This window comes from Pholcus phalangioides, unplaced genomic scaffold, assembly GCF_987345545.1.
Source record: "Pholcus phalangioides strain wild (caught in Gottingen) unplaced genomic scaffold, Ppha-v1.0 ptg000024l_1, whole genome shotgun sequence".
NCBI lineage: Eukaryota > Metazoa > Arthropoda > Arachnida > Araneae > Pholcidae > Pholcus > Pholcus phalangioides.
In genome coordinates this window covers 1310437-1337635 of record NW_028301616.1, presented here as the reverse complement: position 1 = coordinate 1337635, position 27199 = coordinate 1310437, and the positions used below count along the sequence as shown (strand labels likewise).

The 27199-nt window shown below is 38.8% G+C and overlaps 2 protein-coding genes across 3 annotated transcripts; both read left to right on the top strand.

The window, feature by feature from the left end:
* The first annotated feature begins 4809 nt into the window (after positions 1–4809).
* Positions 4810–13253, top strand: LOC149068550 (uncharacterized). Of its 2 annotated transcripts, XM_089251426.1 has the most exons (5): positions 4810–4980; positions 7511–7548; positions 10271–10381; positions 12972–12998; positions 13112–13253. In XM_089251426.1, exons 1-5 carry the CDS (start codon positions 4833–4835, stop codon positions 13220–13222), a joined length of 435 nt encoding a protein of 144 aa, XP_089107552.1. In that variant the 5' UTR covers positions 4810–4832; the 3' UTR covers positions 13223–13253. The 2 variants fall into 2 exon arrangements, with proteins under 2 accessions (XP_089107552.1, XP_089107553.1); XM_089251427.1 differs by lacking the exon at positions 12972–12998.
* Positions 13254–16178: 2925 nt separating this feature from the next.
* LOC149068549 (uncharacterized) lies at positions 16179–24017 on the top strand. The gene is made up of 5 exons (XM_089251273.1): positions 16179–16350; positions 21243–21271; positions 22366–22479; positions 23634–23669; positions 23778–24017. Exons 1-5 carry the CDS (start codon positions 16209–16211, stop codon positions 23988–23990), a joined length of 534 nt encoding a protein of 177 aa, XP_089107399.1. The 5' UTR covers positions 16179–16208; the 3' UTR covers positions 23991–24017.
* The last annotated feature ends 3182 nt before the right edge of the window (positions 24018–27199 follow it).

Below are 27199 nucleotides of genomic sequence, written 5' to 3'. Positions count from 1 at the left end.
ATCGATGTTATACAGAATTGAATAAATAAAAGAATTAGTTCAGTTCATCAACTAGCTAATTTCTTCTGGTGTCTTGTTCGTTTTTGCCCATCTTATCGCCTTATCAGGATCGACTCCATCCGCCGAAACTCAAAAAGAGAACCAGAACCAGATACAGAACAGGTCCAATATGTGATGTTCTTGCAAGCAGAACTCGGGGGCGATAAACCTCAAAGTCACCTACGAACCACTAGATGGATCACCCACGATCCCACCTCAAGGGATGAGATTATCCCATGTGGGCGTTCATATAAAGAAAAGGTCGTGATCCTGTCCGTTTGTACCCAGGGAGATGCTGATCCTAGAACTTGCTTGGTTTTTCATTTATTCACCAGTTCATGAAAAAACGAAGAAACAACCGTTTCTAGACAACACCATCTTCCAGCCTGGCTCATCGCCATAAGTCTCTCGATCTCCTCCATCAATACAGTGCGTCACAGGTTGCTTATAGACAACTATTATGATATACAGATCGACTTCATTGGAAGTCTCCTTTAGGTCAAGAAGGAGATTTCTGAAACTCAACTGCGACTCGACCAAGGCGAGTTGCTCAACGAGTGAGGGTGATCTGATAGAGCTGCTCTTGAGTAGTTTCAATATATAAGCGAATTTCCATTGTGTTTTCGAAGAATATCTAGTGTTCGTAACATGTTCATTATTAGAATAGCTCTCACATACGAAGTCAGTTGATTCGAGTTTCTTTTTCCCATCAACAACGGTTTCTTTGCTTCAACAATGACATTTATGGATGTTAACTTTGGTTACCGTGGACCAGAACAGTTCTTCATACCTATCTTTTCAACTGATCTCCTTTGTTACTTCTTGATTCCCCCTCGTATGCGAAGACACACAGCATTTAGTTTCGCAAACTTTTTGTTCCATCGCCCTTTAATTTTTTTTGTGTTTTCGCGGCCGTCGACCGAAGAAAACCCATAAGATTCTATAACATAGTGTTAGCTGCTTTCCGATTCTGCGAGTCGGCATCGTTACGGGTTGATTAAAAAACTCGAAATTCAGATTTTTGAGCAATCAGCAACGGTGACGACTTGCAGAATCGGAAACCAGCGTGCACTACGTTCGTAGCTGAAGTGTGCTTTACGAGCGAAGTGAATTGTCGCCAAAATCTACTAAAATGTCTTTACTTCTAACCTCCATACATGTCAGCAAACAAAAAAGTGTTTTTTTTTTTATATAATAAAACAAAGACTAATATAATTCCGAGAGGCATTTGGGCCAATATGAAGAGTATTCAACAAGTCCAGATCGCCAATATTAATATTTTTGATTTTTGCTACCTTTAATCTGGTTTTTTCGTGAAGTTTTGCAGATTTTATTGATTTTTTGTTAACCAATTTAAATTTTGTTGATAGTCTATGATTGAAAAAATCCCTTGTGTCTGAATATGAACGAGAAGGAGGATGAGATAACAATTGATGGGGAAAGTATTCGGGTCTCTTCTGTACGTTAAAAACGCAGGTGTCTCACCTGTGGATGGAAACACGGTAGGATAGTAATAAAAATCAAATTTTCATTGAAAATTTTCAATCGCCAATCTCCAATCAGTGTGCCGCGTTGGCTTCTATCCCCCATTGAGTTGACCAACTCCATTAGCTTCACGTCATCTGCGATTTGCTAACAATCCCATCGATACCCTGATCAAGTTTATCGACAAAGAGTGAAAAAAGTATGAGCAGAAGGATACTTCCTTGAGGTACTCCACTGTTCACACCTGTCTAATTAGAAAATTCCCTGCTCACGATAACGCGTGAACTATATCTCAACCATGATTCTAACCAATTCAACAAGTTGCTCCAATCTCATGTAAACGCTTCAAGTGGACTCGATCTTCTGGAAATTAAGATAAACTAATACAAATACAACGCCACAACAGGCAAAATGCCCAACGAGGTGGCTGATAAAAAGATGCCCATAAAAATATGGATGCCATATATTTCAAAAATACAGCAACCCAATTAAAAATGCAATTAACACAAATTATAAACAATATATACACATGATAAAATATTATACAACGCCCTTAAAGAATACTTATGGTTGTCTTATTCTAAGAATGAATAGCTTCTCGATTTACCCCAACATGTTTATCGTATTTCTTTTTAAACATGTCAATTGTGTTACAATTTACACCTCCGGGGGTAAGCTATTCAATTCATTAACAACCCTATTAGAGAAAAATTCCCTGCGACACCATAGGATTGCATTGTCCCTCACCAATCGATACTACTTCACCAAACACCAACTCTGGCCATATCGCTATATTGCAATTTACTGCCATTAGTGAGATGGGTTGGAAGTGAAGGTGCGGTCTATCGGTGGTCGCCTCGAGTTCGTGTGGGAAAATATCTTATTTATATCCTCCCTTGGGTTCGAGCCCGGGACCGTGACAACAACCTTCACGATGGTAGACAAGCATCTTACCACCATGCCACTCGGGCACCACCAATCGATGCTGGTGTCCCCTTGTAAAAGCAGTCGATTGGCGGTGTACTAAAAGTTCATGGTCCATCCTATCCATCCCATTGAAAATTTTGAACACTTCGATCATATCTCCTCGACACCTGCGTTCATCCAATGTAAACATATTCAAAAAATGAAGTCTCTCTTCATAACTCAAGCCCCGTGTGCCAATAAGGACACGCGTAGCTCTTCTCTGCACCCCTTCAGCCAAGTCTATGTCCCTCTGTACGTATGGTCTCCAAACCTTACAGCATACTCCAGTCCAGGACGAACTAAGCCTCGAAAAAGCGGAAGAATGACTTTAGGAGAACGCGAAGAGACCTTTTTGAAAATGAGACCAAGCATTCTATTCGTTTTTTTGACCACCGCTGAACAAGGTTTAGAGAAAACCTAAGTCACATCTACCTTTTTTGCCTTTTCCTAAAGTCTTAGTCACGTGATCATAGAAGCAAAGGAGGTTGATTACACATGACTTCTCCCTTCCTGTACCCATGCTGGTTTTACGACAATATGTTATTCACCCACTCACACGGTCGGGCAGGCGAAATGGGGGCACGAAATGTCGAAGGCGAAACCTCCGTAAAAACTTCTACTTCAGCGCGCCAAGCCACATTGCGCCAACAAGAAGGGAATGTTTATCCGAGGATGATGTCACTCTCTCCGCTGTCCATACAAAGGTTTCTAACGGCTGGTTGATGCGAAGATGAATTTTTGGAAAGAGAAAGAAAATTCAAATGCCCTTGCGGGGAATCGAACGAATTGGTACATATTGGAGCGTGAGTGTACGTGTTGTTGTTGTGAACATAACATGACGTTTGTTTCTGTGTATTGCTTGTTTTTATGTGTAGTGCTGTTTTTTTCTCTGTTTCAAACCGAGCACAACTCAGGTCTCACCATCTGTGGGCTATTTACTAACTAGGGAGGTAATTCAAGTATTACGTCAGCATCGGGGGGGGGGTTCGGATTTGCTGACTTTTGATGATAAGGGGGGGGAAGGGGGTTTGAAGGTTGCTTACGTCATAAACTACCCCTTTCTTAAGATATGAAATATTCTAAGTTGACGACGAAATTGTGCTGGGGGGGGGGGGGCAGAAGGGGGTCAAAAATGGCTGAAAATCTGCTTTCGTAATACTTGATTAGCCCCTAGTGAGTTGTGTCGGAAGTGTAACTGTGTGTGTGTGTGTATCTAACAGTCTTTTGAGTACGCATGCAGTGTTGTGGTTGATTTTTTAGTGCTGCCATCTACATTTCAGAAGTGAAGTGAGTGATCTGTTATGATTGAATTACATTTGTACTGTTTGTAGGATTTTTGCTCTTTGTGGCGCTACTTTTTTTCACGGGGATATCGACTCGCATTCTCGCCTCGAAGTTGGGTACCACAGAAAACCAACTCCAACCGACCACCACTGTAGTGACGGTGGGGTACGAACCCGGGTCCTTGAGATGCGAGTCTGCCACTATGATCACTCGACCACTACAGCGACCGCGTTAGTGGACTGTAAATGTATCGCGGGCCGCAATCAGTAAGTGTGCTTCTAGCCACCAACTCAAGTGATCGCGAAGCGTGCCGCTGGCCATTGGATATGCCCCGTTAGCAGCTTCGCTGATCTGTAAATATGCCTCGAGCAATTTAAGCGATTTGAAAAATCCTTCGTGATTCCGCGGGCCAAATGTAGCCCGCCACCGCGAATCTAACTTTGAGAAATTGCGCATTCACAGATCATTTATGAAACCGGCGGCGCTTTTCGAGTAACCCCGACTACAACGTTTGAATAATTTTTCATTTAGTGTCAAACAAATTATCGAGGGTGGACCACTCATGTCATCGTCGCTGACCGCAGGTTGAGAAACGCTGCTCTAGAAGGTATTGGCTATACCAGAGAAGTCAAGCGTAGTTAGTGTCTTTCAATGAGCACTCATGTCGTAATATACAACGTGGCCTTCATTGCGTCAACAAAAGGTACCCTATAAACATATTTCCAAAACGTCGAATAATCTCTGTCTCTGACATCATTATGTGTTTGTATAATTCAATCGAAAAAAACATTGTTTCCACGGAAGCTGCGCAAACAAACAAACAAACAAACTCACATTCATTTAGTAACGCAGGAAATTGTGATGAAAAGTCTCGCAATGAAATGGAAAAACGGTAATTAACGAGCACTTAAAGAATCACATTTTCATATTAGACCGGCCCCCCCTTCCCTATCATAACGCACGCGGATATAAAACGGGAAAATGGAAGCCATAATTTTCAATAGGATATCATTTAGTGAACTGGTAAAGGAGAATTCGGTGCATATAAACACACAGAGATGTCTGAAATTTTATTGCAGCGTTACGTAGTGTTGTTATTCGTTATCGTGGGATTCGTGAAATTCGCTGCCTGCGATGGGAATGGCAATGATGAAGCGATGCGTGTTTGTGCCGGAGAACTGACAGAATTCCTCAAGAGACTTTTAGGTGAATATACGCTTTAGTAACCCTTCTCCAGGATTATATGAGGGGTTCACAACCACCAAGTCCATTTATCTTTGTTATGGATAATAACACCTAAAAGTTTTCGTAAAAGCCTGCCAAGGCACTGAAAAAATGGTAGTTTAACTGAACTTTGACATATTTAATTCCTTTACATTACTTGAAGTGAATTAATTATCTATCAAAAACTTTAAGGAGTTTTTATCCATAATAAAGATAAATGGACTTGGTCTTACTACGGTTGAAGACCGCCCCCCGACATATATAGGGTGACCATACATCCCTTATTTTCCGGGACCCGGTCCCGGTTTTTTCTGTTTTTCTGGCTGTCCCGACTTTTTTGCTAGAACGTCACGGTTTTTCACGTATTTATAACGAAGCCAACTTGACCTTCATTTCTTCAAATCAACGAATAAAATTATCTTCCCAACTCAGAAATTATGTTAGGATAATTATGATTATAAGTACGAATATTCCTCTCACATATTTGTTATGTTTTTATTTTAATTCACTGCAATAAAGTGGTGCTTCATTCGCTCCCGATCGGTGACTTTTCTGTGATTTTAGCACGAGTTGGCGACTGCTTACTTTTGGCATCAGTTTTGGCGGTAATTGGCAATGTCCCATATTTTCCCGTTATTTCGAAGCCTGATTTCCCGTATTTTTCTCGATAAAATATGGTCAGCCTACGCATATAGTAATAAAGATCTGTTTCATGACGCACTGGAGTCGGTACCAGCTGACGTCATGCGTGACGCCATTGCTCAAACGGAACCGAGTGCTCCCGCTTTGCTACCCTGTAAATTATGATACATTGCAATCAATGTACTGCCCATTTCACTTAATTATTTCCAAACTATTGTCATTAGATATGTGTATGTTTATTGGTTAGCTTTTTTCAGCTTATATCCCCTAGGGGGACAGAGCGGGGGGGGGGGGTCACGGTTGGTTTGCTTTTTTTCAACATTTTAAGCACTTAAAAGAGAGAAATTTTGGTATTTGTTTATGCGTTTACTTCCACTAGGAATATTTTCCCCGGATCGGTTTCAATTGAACCCCGTACGTTATTTAATTGAAATTGGGTTGATAGAAAGCTAACTCGAGACGCATAATTTCAATTATTTTCTGAATTTTCTAATAATTTTGATCATCTTTTTGTTTTCATTTGAGTTAGGTGTAGCTTTTAGAAGCCTTGGACTTCGTTATTACTAATAAAAGTGCAAAAAAATAACATGGGAAGCAAATCTATAAAAAAGATCCTAACACAAAATGTTTGAAGATATTATCATTTTTAACGGTATTATCAAAATTATTATTACAATTAGAAAATTATTAGAAATTATTTCTTTGATCTATTTTTTAGATGGATTAGATTATAGTTGATAAGAGGATTATAAAAATGCCACACGCGCATACCTGCGACAACACTATGAGCGAGAGATAAAACAATAAATAAGCAATTAAAATGTGGGAAAAAGTCACTTTTCGAAAGGTGCTACTACTTCACCAAACACCAACTCTGGCCATATCGCTACATTGCAATTTACTGCCATTAGTAAGATGGGTTGGAAGTGAAGGCGCTGTCTATCGGTGGTCGCCTTGAGTTCGTTAGGGAAAATATCTTATCTATATCCTCCCTTGTGTTCGAACCCGGGACCCTGACAACAACCTTCACGGTGGTAGACGAGCATCTTACCACCATGCTACTCGGGCAAAGACAAAATACAATGTTCGAGAGGTGCTGTCATCTGCTGGAAATGAGCTTGGGCAGTAACGTCATGCAGTAGCTCCGAGACCACGCCCACTGAGCCAAAGCTGCGATTGCGACTTTAAAGGGATGAAACAGCCCTTACTATATAGCCCTGGGCCAGGGCCGTTAACTAGACAGGTGCAACAGGCGCACCCACACAGGGCCCACTTGGAAGGGACCCAGAATGGGGCCTGAATTCAAATTCTTGCACAGGGCACAGGAATAGCTAGTTACAGCCCTGCCCTGAGTAAATATGTTTTACAAAAATTACTGTTAAATTTTCCTGTGCGTGTGAAAATGAATAAACTTGATTCGATTTTTGAATTTTAAATTATGAAGTCCTCTGGAATATATGCAGGGTGCACGATTAAGATGGCACTTACATAAGGTTTTCATTGTGATGTTGTCCTTTGTGGATAAAGCATCATTAGTGAAATTGTTTTACCTCAGCCACGAATCGCCTGCCGAAGCTTTACGAAAGTTTCGAACAAAAAAAGAGATTGGAGAAAAGTTCCACCATGGAAATAAGCGATTTGCTTTTATTCAGCGCCTTCTATCAATAAAAATGTGAATAAATGTTTTTTCTGCACCATAAAATCCACTTTCGCGACAATGACTTTTTCGCAAACCGCATTCAAATATACCGATTCCTTCAATGTTTATGTATTTTTGAAGTGTTTACGAATTTATGGGACACCATGTACTTTTTTAAAGACATAACACTGACGACTCACCTAACTTCATTTCCTATTCACTTATTTTCAGATGTTGTACCGGACTGTGCTAAAAAGTATCTACTAGCGGTAGGTATGACCATCCAAATTACATTTTTAGTGTTTGTTAAGCTAGAATCGATAATTTGTTAATCGTTTACACACAAAATAAACGGCGGGATTCTTTTCAATTTTTGAGTGTTTTTTTGACACAAGTCTCATTCCAAAATTAAAGTAAAATAAAAATCAGACGAAAGGAAATTCAGCTTTGACAGTGACACCAGCGTAAAATAATAATTGGAGCAGATAATAAAAAGCATCAAAACAATTTCGTACTATTTTTTATGCAAAAATCAAAAAAAAAAATTACACTATTTTCCCCAGAAATTAAGATTTTCTTTCTATATAATTTAATTTTTTTTCTATTTCCTTTAGAAATTACTATTTTTTTTGACAAAAATTCAAAAAAAATTTTCAACCACATGTATTTTTTCCAAAAATTAAATTTTGTTCTTACTATTTTCTGTAAAAATTGAATTTTTTTTTTCTTTCCCACACTTTCCTCACAGAAATTAGAAAATTTTTTCTATGGCCTATTTTACATCACTTAGAAGTTTTCTGCAATTTTCTATTTTCTACAGAAACACAAAAAAAATTTCTACCGTTTTTGACAGAGAAATTAAGAATTTTTTACTATTTTCTGCAGAACTGATTTTTTTTCCTAGTCTTTTCTGCAGAAATGAAAACGTTTTTATACTATTTTCCACAGAAATTAGAAAAAAAAATTTTCAATTGTTTTTTACAATTTTCTGAGAAAAATAAGATTGTAGATTTTTTTCTATAGAAATGAGAAATGAAAAGGTTTACATTATTTTCTTCAGAAATGTAAAAGTGATTTTTAATTTTTAAAATTTCTTTTCTAAAGTTTTCTACATAAATTAAAATGTTTCTACTATTTTCTGCAGGTATTAGGGGAGAAAAAACTTTTCTGAGATTTTCTACAAAAATTAATGTTTTAATTTTTTTTGCGAAAATTATGTTTTTTTCAATTTTTTAAAGAAATTAACAATTCTGTGCGAGTAATTTTTCTTTCTTTCCCAGTTTAAAATTTTATATTAGTGAAATCAGTGATTTTATTATACAGGGTGGGCAAAAAGTTCGTAAAAACTTTAAAAATTCATAAAAACCAGAAAAATAACCGAAAGAAGAAACGGTTTTTAAAAAATAAATAACTAGGAAAACGAAATAAAAAACTTTCATCGCTAGGTTACGGGAATTTTTTAGACAGAAAAAAACCCCTTAAAAACAGTCGATAGGTGGCGCTGACGTACACAATTGAAAGAAAATATACGCAAATAACGAACAAATTATCGCCAAATCGTCTATTACAGCAGTATGTGTTCCACATGACCACCGCCACAGGGGATAACACATTGCAGGCTAGTCACAAATCCAGTAGGCCTACATACACGGTTTACAACGGTGAACTACTATGGATTAGGAGCGCGGGTTCTTATAACTGCCTCATTTGCATATTTTTTACCGAAGTCACTCTCACCAGCGCCATCTATCGGCTGTTTCTTGAGACATTGTTTTTCCTGTCTTGAAAAAATTCCAAGCGATGCTAAAAACCGTTTTTTATTTCGGTTATTTTTCCGGTTTTTATTCATGTTTGAATTTTTTGCGGACTTTTTTTGCCCACCCTGTACCTAAAGCAAAATATTTCTTTCAATAAATCTGGGTAAGAATTCACTAACGTGTCGTGAATATTTTCGAGACTTGGCTATATTATGTTGTGAAAAGTAGCGAATATTAACCCTCCAAACGGCATTGACGAGATATCTCGCCTCCTTAAAAGCCTCTATTTTAGTATTTCAGCATTCACCGGAATAGATATTTTGTGAAATTGATTTTTCAACACTTTCTCCTGGACGTCTCAGTTTGCAAATGCTGAAAATCTCGCGCTGTACCTCACCGGCGCTCTGCATCATTAAAAAAAGATACCAAAACGCTTGGTAACTATGAATAATAACTGGTCGTTATATATGTATAATAACCGCATTTATCACATTCACAAATCCGCTGGCGGTATATTATTTGACGTATGCAAGGATGACGTCACTCTTCGTTTCCATACGAAGGTTTTTATCAAGGTTTTTTTATATCCAAAATATATCTTCGCAGCAGCCAGTTGATAAAAACCTTCGTATGGTAGCGGAGAGTGACGTCATCCTTACATAAGTCGCATCTGGTGGCAACGTCAAGTGTGGTCCGGCCGTCCATGTACGGTCCCTTTCAGTGTACACGAGCTCCAAGGAAAGATTGAGAGATTCGGTACCTCTGTAGTCTAGTGGTCTAGGACGTTATTTACTATGTTACGTTGTTTTTAATAAAACTTTTCGGATACACCCATCCTTCGGGAACGCTTCGATATCTCTCTGAGATGGGAAGCGAGGTGTATCCGGTCTTCAAAGGTCTAGGACGTTCACCCGGAAAGTGACAGGACGTGGGTTCGATTCCCCGCAGGGACAGTTGAATTTTCTCTCTTTCCAAAATATATCTTCGCAGCAGCCAGTTTTTAAAAGCCTTCGTATTATTTGACAGCCCATAGCCTCTTATTTTCTTTGGCTCCCGCTGAGTGTGGAGTATAACTTTTCCCCCTACTCCTCTTGGTAATAAATTTCTGGATACACCCTTCCCTCGGGAACGCTTCAATATTTTCCCAACATGTGATCAATGTCCAATGTTACGAATTTGCGGAAGGAAATGCTGATGACTCGAACTAATGTTACTAATTTGTTGTCATTTCAAGGGACTGGAAATGTTCGAAGGAGTTGACGACGTCAATGAAGCCGATTTTCTCAAAGTTTTTCAAAATGTCAAAGGTGTCGAGCAGATGAACCAACAGCAATTGGCCCAAAAGGTTTGGCACATCGTGATTTTTTTGCTTATAATAATCTGCGCTGAGCACGTGCAAAATAAGATAAAATTCGTGAAGGGGGATTTTTTTGATGCGGTGAAAAAAAAACGAATTCGAACTTTTGTCGACAGATGGCGCAACACGAAAGAAAAATCGTAGAACTTTTCTCCAATCTGTTCTGTGACCGGAACATTCGTAAAGTTCTAGTCGGTGATTCTCTAAAGTAAAACAGCATCGCCAATAGTTCTTCAGATACCAATTTCAACATGATGGAAAACCTTATGTAAGGGGAATCCGGAAATGTTATATCAATAACATTCCTCCTTCGACTATCGTCCTCCGTGAAATTCGCCTGCGCTGACCGTATGTATGAGCGACCGAGTGAGTAACCAAGTAAGTGACTGTGTGAGTGATCAAGTGAGTGACTGTATGAGCGACTATATAAGTTGGTGCGTGGCCGTATGAGTCATCGTATTTGTGGCCGTATGAGAGGCCACACATACTGTCACTCACCATATGTTCACCCACCCATTCACTTGGTCACTCATATGGTCACTCCCCTTCTCACTCACTTGGTCACTCATACGGTCATTCACTCACGCTTTCACTCTCCTACTCACTCACTTGATCACTCATGCGGTCACTCACCCCCACTTGGTCAGTCTTACGGTCATTCACTCATATAGTCAGTCACTTTACTCGGTAACTCATACTGTCAGAGCAAGCAAATTGTCAAGGACAAGACATCATGGGCGAAATGTCAGAGGCGAGAAATTCCGTATAACTATGTAAAAGCGCCGCCATTAAAACCGTAAAACTCTGAAATGAGCTGTTAGTCTCATAACCTGCATTTTACAGGACTGTGATTTGCATATTTTCAGTGATTTGCTTTCGTGCAGCGCCCTTTATCGACAGAACTCTGAACTAATTTTTTTGGACCTTCCCCCCCCCCCCTCCTTCGAGGAAACAACTTTTTCGCAAACCGTATTCAAATACAGTCGAATGCCGTTATAACGAACTCGAGAGACCGAAGAAATCCCTTCGTTTTGGCGAAATTTCGCTGTAAGGAATTCCAAATTTTTAAATTGTTCCTATGTAAACTTATCTGGGGGATTAGAAAAGTGTTCATTAAAACGAGATTTTCGCTATAACGGTATTTGTTAAAACGGGATGCGACTGTATAACAATTTCTTCAATTCTTATGAATTTTCAAACTACTTACGAATTTATGGGACACCCCGTGTAATTGACATTACAATAATCATGACTATCAATATTCATCTAGCACATTTTTTATATTCAATGCACTTTTTATTTTCCCCCGAAAGCCATAATTGGCAGTATTTTCCACGTTTGGCAGCTTCTTTGGCGAAAATTGACGATGTACCGTTTTTTCCTATGTATAATATTTTGGATCTCTGATTCCGGTATTTTTTTACCGATTGAATATGATCACCTTGATGATGAAAAAAAGTAGTACCGAAATTTTCATTTGTGGATTATAGCAGGGATGGACAAATCGCAACTAAAATCTAGGCGCCACAAAAAAATTTTAGGCGCCAATTTTTTTTTCTACCCGAATAAAATATATATAATATATGACATCCATATTTGTTATGGACATCTTTTTCCTCAGTCACCTCGTTGGGCATTTTGCCTGTTGTGGCCTCGTATTTGTATTTGTATAAAAGAGTCCAAAATAATTCTTCTTTTGACTTTTTCAGGGCATAGTGACCCTCTTTTATGTTGGCAGACATGCTGCTATAAATTCTGAACATTTTGTACTGCACTCAGTCTGCACTTTAGTAACTGCACAGAGAAAATTTTAGGTGCCGATACCAATTTTTTGGCCGCCATGGCAACCTGGCGACTGGTATTTGTCCAGTCCTGATATACTGATCTGCAAAGGACGCCCCACAAGTTTTTCATGGGGTTCAGGTGGAACAAGTCGGCCATGAAAGGACATCGATGTTTTCTTGCTTGAACCATGGGCCGGGCGACCTGGTGCCTGGGATTTGTCCAGCCCTGGATTATAGGTGTGTGAAATCACGGTATGGACAGAAAAAAAAATCCTATACCAATAACTATGTTACTTATAATTATCAAAAATAATTATCAAACTCAGGAGTTTTTAACCTATGGGTCGCGACCTAAACGTGGGTCGCAAGGACTTCCGATATGGATCGTTGTCCAAATCCAAAGTGTCCAAATTCCCTATCAACCAGGGACTCTCAGGTATGGGTCCAAACTCAAGCTCTATTCACAGAGGCTTCCGAGAAGGATCGTACGAATCCGCTTGCAGCCAGGGATTCTTGGGTTATGGATCATGACCTAACCCTCATTCGCTGAGGCTTCCGAGATGGATCGTAGAAATCCACTACTATAAATGCACTCATTCACTGGCTTCACTAATTTTGGAAAAACAAGCAGTCCCACGGGTCGCAAAGCTGATCTTGCTGCTGATTTTGGGTTGCGGATGAAAAGTGTTAAGAACCCCTGTGTGTGCGTGTGACTTGACTATTTCATTTTTAGAGATAAAAGTCAACATTATATTTTACATTAATTTTCATGTTCACTCTCATTATTTCTCCAGATAAAATCTTATGAAGAAGAAGAACAGGTTCGTTAATCAATTCTAAATATTTAATTGAAAAACATTTTATTTCTAGATTATTATTTCATCATTAATTATCCGTAGCTAATAATTATTTCGGATTATTTTTCGAATCGAAGAAATGCGCCAACGAGACGATGCAGAAAGCAGCAGCGAATAGAGACGAATGGAAGTTTCCGAAATGCGAGCAGTTCCTCAGAGATGATGGTCAGCAACGACGACGAGGGTAGATGGCCATCATGATCACTACTTATCAACACAATAAAGCATGATTATTCTTCGTGACTATTGTATTGTGTTTGATTGACAGTCAACATTAGTATGAATTATTATTACACTGTACTGAGTTGTCGTGGATAATCCCCACTTTAGCCCCCATCGACACAATTTACTACCGTTTTAGAGAGGGTAAGTTGCTTCAGAATATTTCAAAGGCAATAGCTTATGAGTGTGTGTTTGATGCGGGATCTGGAAAATTTATTTCCGGACATTCCGCCTCGGACATCCAGACATTGGCAATTTTGCCCCTGAAAGTACACTTATCAGCGAACTAATTTTGCCCTTGACACTTTTCACCCCCGGCACTCTTTACTCCTGGATCCATGTCAATACCTCCTACATAGCTTAGTAGTATCCAGGAGGTATTGTCCAAGTTGCCACCATAAAGGGCAGATGCTATTAAAAGGCTGACCGTATTTCCTCGAGAAAAAAACGGAAATTTTCGTCTGCAAATACGGAAAGCTTTATGAGCAAAAATATTTGCTTTCTAGGAAATAACTATACAATACAGCAGTGCAGAGTGTTCACCAATAATGTGTTCACGCATCTAGATACGTTAAATTTCATCAAAGGATCAAAATACTGCTTCAAACTTTAAGGCTTTTTATCAATACAGTTATTTGTCTGTTTTTGTTAAAAAATATCCCCCTTTTTACAAAACCATCCCTTAAAATTTTAGAGAGGAGGGAAATTAATCTTTAAAATTACTTTTCCGGATAACACTGCAGTACAATATTATGTAACATGTAAGGAACGACATTGAGCTGGAACATGTGCTGCCACCTATCGTATAAAAACACAACTGTTATAACTCTTCGATTAAAATTCACGGTAGATGTGACGGGTAGATTGATGTGCCGCACAAAAAAAAAACAATATGGTGTCATATTACTAAGTATTTTATAAACAATAGTATCAGTTCAATTATTAAGTTTACTTCAAAATTTTAACAGTGGTTGTTTATGTGTTTTAAAATAACGTTAGTAAAGCAGATTGTGTCCTCATTCCCGTCGAAACGATTCTGGTCTATATCTTTTCGATTAGAATTACCGAAAGCCAAGGAGGGAGGGTCGCGCTTCCATCTGATTTACACAAATGGCCGCCCTTGAAATATCCCAGGACGGTGAGGCATTTGATAGAGTGAAAATAATCTTTCAAATTATTTGCACAGGGAGCTGTGAAAAATAAAGTTTTCAAATGAAATATGGTGATATGTGTTTTTGAAAAAATTTGACTACTTTCAGAATCCGGCAGAGCTGAACCAGGGCCATCTTCATCCATGTCCTCCTTGTGCCGCCCGGCTCGAGGCCTCATCTTCACGGGGGGGGGGGGGGGCACATGATGACATCTGGTACTCTACTATGATTTTAACTGTCACTTAATTGTCTGTAATTATGCCGCGAGTCATTTAATGGTCTGTAATTATGCCGCGAGTCACTTAATAGTCTGTAATTATGCCGCGAGTAACTTGATTGACGTAGAACGGCACCCCAGGTCACTTAAGTGATTTGCAAATGTGCCACTTAGCTTTTTTGCAAAATTAGATATGGGGCCACGGGCTCACATCAGATGACGCTGAAGGCCACATTTGACCTCCGGGCATGGGGTGGGCCTATATGCTCTACACATTGATGAAAATCCTCGTTTTCAAAGATCAAGGAAAAAACACCTTAGAGAGTAGTCCATTTACAGGGGCGTAGCCAGAAATTTCATTCGGGGGGGGGGGACCAAAGTGACAGAACAATGGATTTGGCCTTTTTCCCCCTTCTTCGGTCATTTTCTCACATTTCGGGGGGGGGGGGACCAGACCCCCAAGTCCCCCCCCCCTCGCTACGCCCTTGTCCATTTATGTGAATTCCTACAGATATCAGATCATGTGTTATGATGGCACCGGCGCTCCTAGAGATTGCACAAAAGTAGCTACTCTTTTCTCTATCAAGTTTCAATCTTCATTTTTCACATCCAAAATTTATTAGATATCTGTGTGTGAGGCTACTTCCACGAACCCCCAACGAATCGGTACATGCGGGAATGTGCGTGTACGTGTAGTGCAACCTGACGTAAAGTTTGTTTCTGTGTAATGCTTGTTATGTGTAGTGCTGTCATCTGCCCCCAGTTTTCCTAACTATGAGTGAAGTGTTATGGTTGAATGATTTACCGTTGTAGGACTGTTGCTCTGTGTGGCGAGACTTTTTAAGGGGGAGATCGGCTCGCATTTGCGCCTTGAAGTTGGGAACCACAGAAAACCAACTTCAGCCGACCACCACTGTGGGGTTCGAACCCGGATCCTCGCATCACGAGTCCGGCACTATAACCACTCGACCACCACAGCGGCAGTCTATAATGTGTTGTGTAAAATTTTCATCAATTACGAATAAAGGTAATTTTTTTTAATTTTTGGAATTTTTAATTAGAATTTAAAATAATTCTCCTTAAAAATAGTTAAAAAAACAATAATAAAACCATTGCATCTCTTCCAGTGATTTGTTTGGAGCTGAGAAGGCGCCAAAAGGAAAAAAAAATCTCATTTAGCTCGACGTTATTGTATATTCGTCAATTTTCCATATACAGCAGTGTTTTCACGCTTTTCTACTGGTTTTTTTTTTGCCTTTCAAAATTGGAAAATATTTTTATTTATGTTTTGTCTTTAAATGTTTCAAGAAGAATCGTAAGATAAATAACATGCTTTCAGGAACTAAGACGTGTTAATTCACAGGAAAGAGTGGAAATACGAAAAACCACTAAAAATCACACGATTTCCACTTTTTCTCTCTCGAAGAAGAAGAATAGAGAGATTTTCGAAACACCTCGCGTATCCCAAAAACAGGATGTCATGTTATTATGATGCCGGACTCGACCACGAGAGAAACATTTTTCAAGCATAAAACGGCAGGTGTGAGTATTCTAGTGTGTGCCGTCACATAGTGTCACTGCAAAATGATGATGAAGGCAGGCGGTTGTTGTCTTTTAGCCGCTCTGTTCCTTGTTCTTCAGGCTGAGTATTCTTGGGCAGCTGATGATGAACCTGCTTTGAAGGCCTGTGCCGAAGAAATACTGCAATGGAGGGAAGACACTTTCAGTAAATATTAATTTTTTTCATATCATACTTGGGATTTTGTTGTGAAGAAGTTTCCATTCCCGCCTGGTTTGGCTCAAAAAAAATCCATTCTCGAGTGGAGATTTTAATTAATTACCAAATCTAAGTGGGATCCTCGGTCGGTAATATAGTTTGTACTCAGAAGAGGACACCCATAGCGTGTCGAAATGCATAAAGATGAGTTTTCGTAATTTCCTTTCATTTGCTTTTTTTCGTTGGTGATTTATATAGCTGGGTAAATCCAAAAGCTGTCCTACTTAGAGAGGACAACCATAATCTTTTTAACGGGCAGTGTATTATATTAAACAGTATATTATTAATTATTATTATTATTTTTGGTGATGTATGCTCTTATATTGGATTACTGTATTTTGGTTATATTTGACACCCATATTTTTTATGGCACTTTTTTCGGCCACCTCGTTGAGCGATTTGCCTGTTGTGTCCTTTGTCATGCCCAGGGCATGTAAAAATTTCTACTAGACGTACGTTTTTCTATCACGTGTCCGATGCAGGCATATGCAAGAAAAAAATACAAAAAAGTTTAAACCTTTCTTTTTTTTTTTTGTTCTCATCTACGATGATGCAAGTGTTCCTACACACGTGCGTGAAATTCTACAGAAATGCTTTCTTTTTGGCAGCCATGGTGCTAATTTGCAGTAAACGTATTTCGATCTATTTTCACGGTAATAGTATTTAGCAGCCCGGCGCGATCATGGGCCCTCATATACTGCAACTGGACTGTTCTGGAAAACAGGGAACTTCACTTGAAACAAAAAAGTGTATTCTGATGGAATTCATGGAAGAAGAGAAAAGGCTTCTTAAAGTTTGCTTTAAAACGAAGAAAATATACTTTTCCCAAAATAACTGTATATTTTAAATTTCCTTTTATACATTCTATAAAGTGTCCGAAAAGAACAAAAAATTCTGCGATTGTGTCTAAAAATCTCAAAAAAAAAAAGACAAAAAAAAAAACCAATTACGTCTCTCTCTTCTACACAAAAATATCGGGAAAAATAACCATCACAAAACTATAGGATTCCCGCTGCCACCTATGAAATAAAAACTAAACTGTACGCTATACTTCTTTTTGAGCAAAGTTACTTGTATATTTCAAACCGGCATGAAGCAGGAAAATGAACAATATTTTTTTTGCTCTGCAATATCGGCGTGAATCTAATTTAAATGCAATATTAATCTGCACAATACGCTATGGCTACACGCTACATTCGCTACGCAGATGGCGAAGCAAGATGAAGGGGATGTGAGCCGCAACTGCAGCGGATTACGGGACTCCCACCGATCAGTTATTCTATGTCTGTGAATCTCATGCACCAAAATACAGGTTAATTTTTTTTCTTAATGTTCACTGCCGTAGCCGGTCAATTTGTCGCAATCAACTTGTCGCGCTCAACTCGTCGCGCATCAATTTGTCGCAGTGCCAATTCGTCGCGGTACAAATTCGTCGCAGAGCCAATTCGTCGCGATACAAATTCGTCGCGGTACAAATTCGTCGCGATACAAATTCGTCGCGGTACAAATTCGTCGCGATACAAATTCGTCGCGGTACAAATTCGTCGCAGAGCCAATTCGTCGCGGTACAAATTCGTCGCAGAGCCAATTCGTCGCGGTACAAATTCGTCGCAGTGACAATTTGTCGTGTAACCAATTCGTCGGGACGTCAATTTATCGCAGAGTCAACTCGTCACGCGATCTGTATGTAGGTTTTTTTGTCTCATACGTGAAAAAATAAACATGAAGAAAAGTTTTTTTCCATCAAGAAATGCACACAGTTTACTAAATTTTTTTTTTTGTCATTTCGAAAAAAATCATCGAAATTACATCGAAATTAAAATTACAATTGATATTAATGTTTTATTATTTAATTATTGTAAATGTTAAAAAAATCATTTTTTCTATGATAAAATTTTAAAATTCTGTAAAAAAATGTCGGTGTTTATGATATTCCCCAAATTACAGTACAGCGGAGGCTGTCTTTAAGTGTAAACTTGTATCTGTCCCATGTGGAATCGAGACTCCCACCAACATTAACCACTACAGTATCTCCACAAGAACCTGAAATAATTAATAATTTAATTTAATTAATATTTCATTTTCACCGGATAAGCCACACTTGTCGCTTTCTCTCGAGATTTGCATTACTCGTAGCGAGGGGAGTTGGGGCGCACACCGAGATGATAAATTGCGATCACATACATTTTCAAAATTTAATTTGCACCGGATAAGTTGCTCAAGTTAAAAACTCAAAAAATCCAACCAATAAAGTTCATAGGTTACATTCGAGCAAATGCAACCGATAATCTTATTGGTTGAATTTTTCAAGTTTTATAAAAGGACTTTTAGAACACTTTCATAGTGTAATGCTAGCCTTAGATATATTGTCGGTAAAAAATTCCTCAAAGATGTATTCCCTACATGGCAGATACATATTCAATAGTGAATTAGGGCCATTCAAGTATTACGTGAGCAGATTTTCAGCCATTTTTGACCCCCTCCCCCTTGTCAGCAAAAATCAGCAAAACACTGACCCCCATCCCCTCCCCCGTCAGCAAAATTTCACCAGAAGCTTAGAATATTTCATATCTTCAAAAAGGGGTGGTTGATGACGTAAGCGACCTTCAACCCCCCCCCCCCCCCGCCATCAAAAGTCAACAAATCCGAAACTCCCTCCCCGATCCTGACGTAATACTTGAATGACCCCTTAGGCAAATTGTGCTTTGGGATGGGCATTGATCCTAATTTATCATCTTGGTGTGTTCCCGCAACACCCCTCGCTGCGAGAAATGGAGATCCCGCCAGAAAGCGGGAGTGCGGCTTATACGGTGAAAATTTAATTTTGAAAATTTATTTTATCGTAATTTATCATCTTGGTGTGTTCGCCCAACGCCACTCGCTGTGAGAAATGGAGATCCCGCCAGAAAGCGGGAGTGCGGCTTATACGGTGAAAATTTAATTTTGAAAATTTATTTTATCGTAATTTATCATCTTGGTGTGTTCGCCCAACGCCACTCGCTGCGAGAAATGGAGATCCCGCCAGAAAGCGGGAGTGCGGCTTATACGGTGAAAATTTAATTTTGAAAATTTATTTGATCGGCGTACTGACTCTGCGACAAATTTGTACCGCGACGAACTGATTCTGCGACAAATTCGTACCGCGACGAACTGATTCTGCGACAAATTTGTACCGCGACGAACTGACTCTGCGACAAATTTGTACCGCGACGAAATGAGTCTGCGACAAATTTTCACCGCGACGAACTGACTCTGCGACAAATTTGTACCGCGACGAACTGACTCTGCGACAAATTTGTACCGCGACGAGTTTGTAGCACGACGAATTGACGCTGCGACAAATTGATTGCGACGAATTGTCGTGCGACAAGTTGATCGCGACGACTTTTTGCACGCAACAAATACAAATACAACGCCACAACAGGCAAATTGCCCAACGAGGTGGCTGACTTAAGAACATCATGATCCCCGAGCCATTTTTTGGAGGCCCTACCTACTATCACACATGCACCCCGCCCTTAAAATAACATTGAAATTAACAGAAATTGATTATAACAACACATTAAGGTATTTTCTTCCGAAATTTTTATTAAAAAAAATATTTTTTGCATTAAAAAAAATAAAGTTTTGATCATCGGGGGGGGGGGGGCACCCCCTTCCCCTTCCCGTGTACGTCTCTGATGCCTCCAATATGCGTTAGGATTCAGAGGGGGCAGAGCTGATGACGAAATTTTGCTGTCAAGTGGGGGAGGGGGTCAAAAATGGCTAAAAATTTGCTTACGTAATACTTGAACGGCCTCTTTAGAGAGAGAAGGAAAAGAGGCGATATATTTTTTCGTATGGGATCACCTGTGACTGGAAGGAAGAAATGACGCTTTCGCTCTCTCATCATTTGAGCTAGGTTGCCATATTTTGGCGACTTCCAAAGTCAGGATATCCCTCCAATATCCTAGGTTCCATGGTTAAAATTGTTTCGCTTCACATGTACTACTACTTAACCGTAGATGTATCTCGTACACATTCCTCTACGAATCGGCACATACCGGAATGTGTGTTATGAGTGTATGTGTGGCCCTAACGTATGTTTTCGAGTTTAGCTTGTTTCGTGTTTTCACATGTAATACCACTCATTTTGGTAGTATAGTTCTGGGACAACGGGCCAACCAATATGAATAAAGAATAAATAAAAATAAAGAATACAGAATGAAAAAAAAAGATCTTCATAATATAGGGTGTCCCATAAATTCGTAAAATGTTTGAAAATTCATAAAAGTTTAAAAAATTGGTGTATTCGAATGCGGTTTGCAAAGAGTAACCGTCGCGAGTGTGGATTTTTTTGGCATAGAAAAAAAAATTAGTGATTGGACCTGAACCTATCTTGAATTTCTTCTGAGTCCGAAACGTTCGTAAAACTTCAGCCAGTGTTTCGTGGCTGAGGTTAAACAGTTTCAACAATAGTGCTTCATTCACCAATATCAACATCACTATGAGAAGCTTACATGATCGCTAGTAGCAGAAAATGAGCTGTTAATCGTAATCGTACATTCTGCATTATATTGTACTCCGATTTGCATATTTTCAATGATTTGCTTTCGTGCAGCCCTCTCTATCGACAAGAATTTGAACTAATTTTATTCCAGTGCCAAAGAAAATCCCCGTCGTGAGAATAAGTTTTTCGCAAACCGCATTCAATTGTACCAATTCCTTCAATTTTCGTGAATTTTTGAACTATTTACGAATTTATGCGACACCCAGTATAGCTTACATAAAGAGAGATCTGATAAAAAAAACATTATCACAGCTACATAGATGTTGATTATTTATTATTTTTATTTTTTCAGAAGAGATGGGGTGCTGGAATTCCAATAAGGTTTGTATTTCTATTCAGAATTCCTTATATTTAATTTTATTGATCTTTTCTGGATTCACTGCCGCGAACTTCACTTCCGGGAGGCACGGTGTGAAAAATCACATGAAAATCTGTTGATCCTGCAACAATAATGATGTGACTTATTTATTATAGATTGTGATTGATTCTAGCGAGTGGGGATGTTTCCTTTCCCGAGGAGTCTGGAATTATAGGCTGATAACGCTTTTTAATGAAGCAGTCGAGATTCGGTTGACAAGCAGAGCCCATTTCCAGGATTAATGTCATAACTCCAGGCCACATTTTGCAGGTTGTAGTTCTTAAAATTAACTTTTAAAAATCGCGTTATAGTGAAAACGAGCGAGGTACACTTGCCAAGTGGGCGTTAACGCCCTCTCGGGGAGATAGAATGTTCCGGGTGGGGCGGTACGGGTGTCACATAGGATTCTATGGGTCATATTGCGTTGGGGGGAGGGGAGCGATGGGACAAAAAGGTTGGGAAGCTATGGGTTATGTTAACCCTTACAGACCTTTCTGTTACAAATGTGTGCGTTGCTTTTTCTTACTGTAGCAATTTTTTCTTTTGACCTCATGACTTACAGGATTGCGCAAGTTTTGAATTCGTAATATGGCGAATATTAACTTTCATCAGAGGGTAGCACTTAAAGCTGAGATTTCGAAAAGGGGGGGGGGTTAAGATGGCTTCCAGGAGAAAGTGCCTCCGGGAAAAAGCGTAAAATTTAGCAATAAAATTCTGGGAAAAATTGTATTATATGAAGATGAATATAAACTGCATTATTCTAATTGAAAAAATTTGAGCGAAGTGAAATATTTCTTCACACAAAAAGAATAATAATAAATAAATGAAACTGAAAATTTGAAATTTTTTTAAAAATAAAGATTTGATGATATTTATGTTTTTAATGCAGTTTTTGAGTATCAAAAAAAGGAAAAACGTTTTGGAAAAAATGAATTCGCAGGTTTGAAAGGGTTAACGATAAAATGCTTAATGACTGGAAAATACTGGCGTGTTTCTTGAAGATTAGACGGAATCGCCATTAATCATTTGTTCAATCCGTTTTTAATTGTCATGTTAGACGGAGAATCCGGATGACGCCGAGATCGTGGCCGAAGCAAGGAAAGAATTGCATACTTTGGAACTGTTCAAGCAGCTCGACATGAAGACGTTGAAATACATTATCGAACTCGAAGTGAGCAATTTTTACTTCTCTTCACCTTTATCCGTATAACAAGTTAATAAAATAAATTGTCGCGCAAAAGTATGACGTCGATACGATTGTCACAAAATCAAATAATCGTACTAAATGGACGTACTTGATGGAAAGTAAGAAGCTATTGTTTTGATGATGGCTGCATAAAATCTAAGTTGCCTCGTGGTCGCAATCAGGTCCTTGGAAAGTCCATGTTTCCCGAAATCTGTGCGAACGAACGTCATGTGTAAGTACGCTTCAAATGTTTCCATAAAACTTTGGTTTCGAAGGCAAGAAGTAAATTTTCACTCGTGGCTTGAAATTAATTGAGGAGCTTATTTTCAAAAGGGAACATTTGAACTTCTGTTAAATTTACAGTAGAATTTTGAAAAACAACAAAACTTTTTCTAACTTTTTTCGTCTCTAAGTTACTCTTCAGGTCACTCTTATGCTCACACACTCTCTAAGTAATACTTTTAGTCATTCACGTGCTTGCACACTGTTTTGGTCATTCAAGTGCTTGAAATGTTTTGGCAACTCAGCGTGGACAATATTTTAGTCCTTTACATGCTTTCCCATGCTCCAGATCGTTCTTTTTGTCGCTCACTGGTATAGTTCCTTGCTTTATAGGTCGCTCTTTTGATAATTTACACATTTACACATGATCTAAGTCCTTCTTTTCGTCATTCACAAGCTTGTACACGCTCTAGATCACTCTTTTGATCATTTATGTTTACCATATATTCTATGTCAATATTTTCATTTTTCACATGCTTGTTTGTACACGCTCCAGGCCACACACTCACCCGGTCCCTTGCTCTGCATGCCACTCTTTCGCTCACTCACTAACCCCTTACTGTCTGGACAGAGGCAGATTTATCGAGATTTGTAGAGAAATATTGCCCTCTTCTGCCATTCCACTAACTTTCTTGGCAACTCATTATTCAAATTCATATTAAAAATCTCCTCTAAGCTTGCCGCCTTGGGCTATAGCCCGTTAATTCCCCCCCCCCCTGTGAATACGGCGCTGGGCATCAGAGTTTTACAAGATACTCAAGTGAGGCATAGCGAGAAAAAAGTTGGGAACCACCGCCTTACATAATATATATAATTATACAGTCTTTTAATTATATTCCCCCTTTCTTCCGACTTAGGTCAAAAATTTGAGGAACGGTGGAGAAGAAAAGGCAGTGAGTATTTTTTAGCACAATTTTTTCATTTCATTCGTAACACGTGAAGATTAAATACGTATTTTGGTGATAAACACATCCCTTCCCCCCTCTCTCTCTCTCTCCTAGGCATGCGCAGAAAAGGTTTTGACGAAATTCTTCGAAGATGGTTTGGATCTGGAGTTTCCCATATGCAGGAGCTTCTGGAATTCAACGTCTGAGGTCAATACAGAGTCAATTGCAGAGGTCAATACAGAGTCAAATGCAGAGGTCAATACAGAGTTAAATGCAGAGGTCAATACAGAGTCAATTGCAGCGGTCAATACAACGTCTATTACCTAAAAAAAATGCTCATACGATGCTAATTATGGCTATAGCGCAGATTTACTTTGGGAATGTAAGTGATGTTGAATAGTTTTAAAAAGTTTCAAGCATAAAAATTAAAACCGCATTGAAACCGAAACATTTCTGTCTAATCTATTTCGTGTCCCATTGTTTTAATATTTGTTCTATCGATGCAAGCACTTGAGTGCTACTACGTGGCCGTAGACTTGGGCGCCATTGAAGTATTATATCCGCATAGATGGGGGGGGGGGTTCAGGTTTGCTAACTTTTGATGATGTGGGGTGGGGGGGGGGTTGAAGGATGCTTACGTCACCAACCACTCTTTAAATCGGAATCCATTCACCCAGGTTCGAATAAATATTGCAGGATCAAGACAAGGGGTTTAGCAATCCATAAGATGAAAGAAAACAACACAACACTTTCATGAGCAAGTAAATCAGAGTCAAATTTTAAGGAAAAGAAGATATTTAATTTTTAACAATAGAAAATAATGGTGTAGGTAGCTACCTTTTAACAATTAAAGGTTATACAGATAAATGCAAACATCTACCAAATGAAGGTTAGATTTTCCGAGACAAAAAAAAACAAAAAAACATCGCTTTACAAGGATTTAAATAAAAAAAACTTACATATTATCGTTCTGTCTATTTATGCAAACTACGGTTGACGCTCGAAAAGGTGAACATGGAGGTTTGTCCATAATGAAGACGGAATTTATTTTCCCGCATATTCTGCAGGTCACTGGCGGCTAGGAATCCTTCCTGTTGTTAGGAACACCTTTCAGGAGCAGGTTCGTAGGAGCACTCCTGTTGTTAAGAGCACCTCTCAGGAACAGGTTGGTAGGGGCACTCACCGACTGGTTACTATCGCTAGCTGGCTACTATCGGCCCTTTGGAAGGCGAAGCCGTCCTCATAGTAATTGCTGGAATGACCATTGATCCAGACCCTCCATCCATATGATTTCTGCTCTTTCGTGCAATCGTTATTTATCAAATAGTGGTAGATGCACGCGATTTACTCGAGAACACAGGAGCGTGAAGGCTACATTTCGAGTAGCGTAATTATTTTCAACGAGGCACATAGTAAATTCAAATCACCAGCGAGCGAACATATATATAACTCGCGCAAGCTTCAATTACAAGCGAGAGCAAAAACTCTCGTCAGACAGTAGCGTTGAAAAATTATCTCCCGAGACTGCGAGCGAATTTTCCCAGAGGGTATGTTAAAAAGGCCCCTTGGCGATCCAAAACTATATGAAATTGTACTGAGTACAGGTCCTGAAGGGAACTATTCGGCGTTTTAATTTACAGTTGGCGGAGAAGGGAGAGAGAGGGGGAATTGAGGTACAACAGAAAAAGGGGAAAATCTTAAGGGGACCGTTAAGACCTTCGGAGAATTCTTCTCGCCAAGGACCCTTACTCACACCCCCTGAAAAACAAACATTACCTTATATGGCTCGATGACCATCTCTTTCACTCTCTTACAACCCTTTGTAATTCGACCCGTGTTTCTCATCTGGGGCCCCAAGGCAGCAGTACCGTGTACAACTGTATCTTAAGGCATAAACTTTTTATTGAATAGATTTTGCTTTCCACTATTATTATTATTATATGCACCATAATATATACAATTAAATATCGGTATAATCAAATGATTAATTATGCCACTGTACAAATAAAACATAAGACAAAAATCCATTCAATATAATAATCTTTTCTTTTCTCTACCATTAAAACTATTTTAAGATTAAGTTAATGTAATGTTATGATGAATTTTGACAATTCAACATAACATACTCCCTTCGGTTTCCCCAGAATTTTCAGAATGAAAATTCCACGCGAAGAACGGCAAAAGCTAGCCTTAAATTATGAGATCCCTAACATGTTAAATGTTACAATCGAGGGCGAAAAGATTACGTTAAAGCCAATGTGAGAAACACGAATCTAATTAATATGCATATTACACAATGATCTGTATGGCTCATCAGGCAAATGTGAAAGATGATAGGGAGTGAAATATATATACTAAAATACAAAAAAAAAAAAAAATATACAACACCAGAAAATACGTGAACACAAACCAAAATTACGTGCATATACATATTCATAATGTGAGAATATACGTGAAGTTCTTCAGTAGGGACACAATCGCTACACACTATTAAACATAAAAACGATATGCGAGAGTTTCAGAACACATGTGTACAGTTCAATGCTTACAATTTTCCAATCTGATTTTGATACGTTAGTATCATTCTCGTCGATAAGGATGCAGCTACGGAAAAGGAAGAAGTGAAGCCTGGATATTGTGCTGGTTGAATATGGAGGACAACACAATGCAACACAGAATTTATTGAATTTGGTCTATTGTAGATCCAATCAACGCAACATCACTGATTGACTGCCCCCGATCGCAAGAAGCATTCTCATCAAGGAAGTGTTCAATGGCCAATTGAAACACTACTTAGGAATAATGCCAACAATAATATCAGATATGAACGGTGTATATGTAAGCACAACTCATATTATGTAATGTCTGCGGTACATCGATTTATCTGTTACTAGCTCAACAATCTAGTTAACACTCAACTTGAAATATAATTGCATAAGGGAAAAAAATTATAAACACATCATCTTAATTCTTCCTAATAACAATCAATCATAGCTTGATAAGAGGTTTCTCTATAAACCTTATCCTACACATATTCCACATCTTCGTTTCCATGAAATATTTATCATTGTTTCATGACATAACTAACATAGTATGTAAATCATCACACACATTCATAAAAATGTAAACAGTTTTCATTGGATCTTATTAAAACAAAATATCATTGTCGTGTGACACATATGGATCCACAAATTTACAAAATAACGAAACTTTCTCAAACAACTGAATATATACAAATTTAGGGACATAACTTTCGAATACTAATAATAATATATAAAAGAATTCTGTGCCAATGAGTATAAACATCATTTTAAGGTACAAGAATATACAACTCAAGCTCTCTGTACAAAACCAGCAGCATCACGTGGTCTCAGATTATATGGTACATCCCTTTGACTTGAACTTGTGTTCCTAATCCCTTCCCTGTCAGGAGGTTGACCATTTAACTGAGAAGTGTCCATAGATGTGTTAGGAATTCGTATTATTCGGTCAACATGAACTCTAAGCTTCTTTGTGGAATCACCTACAAGTGCAAT

What these genes read in the sequence shown, in the direction of transcription:
- LOC149068550 (XM_089251426.1), top strand. Translation starts at nt 4,833, where the DNA reads ATGTCTGAAATTTTATTGCAGCGTTACGTAGTGTTGTTATTCGTTATC. An exon ending in CTAAAAAGTATCTACTAGCG is followed by an intron (nt 7,549 to 10,270) that starts GTAGGTATGACC and finishes TGTCATTTCAAG; the next exon opens with GGACTGGAAATGTTCGAAGG. An exon ending in CTTATGAAGAAGAAGAACAG is followed by an intron (nt 12,999 to 13,111) that starts GTTCGTTAATCA and finishes TTCGAATCGAAG; the next exon opens with AAATGCGCCAACGAGACGAT.
- LOC149068549 (XM_089251273.1), top strand. Translation starts at nt 16,209, where the DNA reads ATGATGATGAAGGCAGGCGGTTGTTGTCTTTTAGCCGCTCTGTTCCTT. An exon ending in GGTGCTGGAATTCCAATAAG is followed by an intron (nt 21,272 to 22,365) that starts GTTTGTATTTCT and finishes TTGTCATGTTAG; the next exon opens with ACGGAGAATCCGGATGACGC. An exon ending in ACGGTGGAGAAGAAAAGGCA is followed by an intron (nt 23,670 to 23,777) that starts GTGAGTATTTTT and finishes TCTCTCTCCTAG; the next exon opens with GCATGCGCAGAAAAGGTTTT.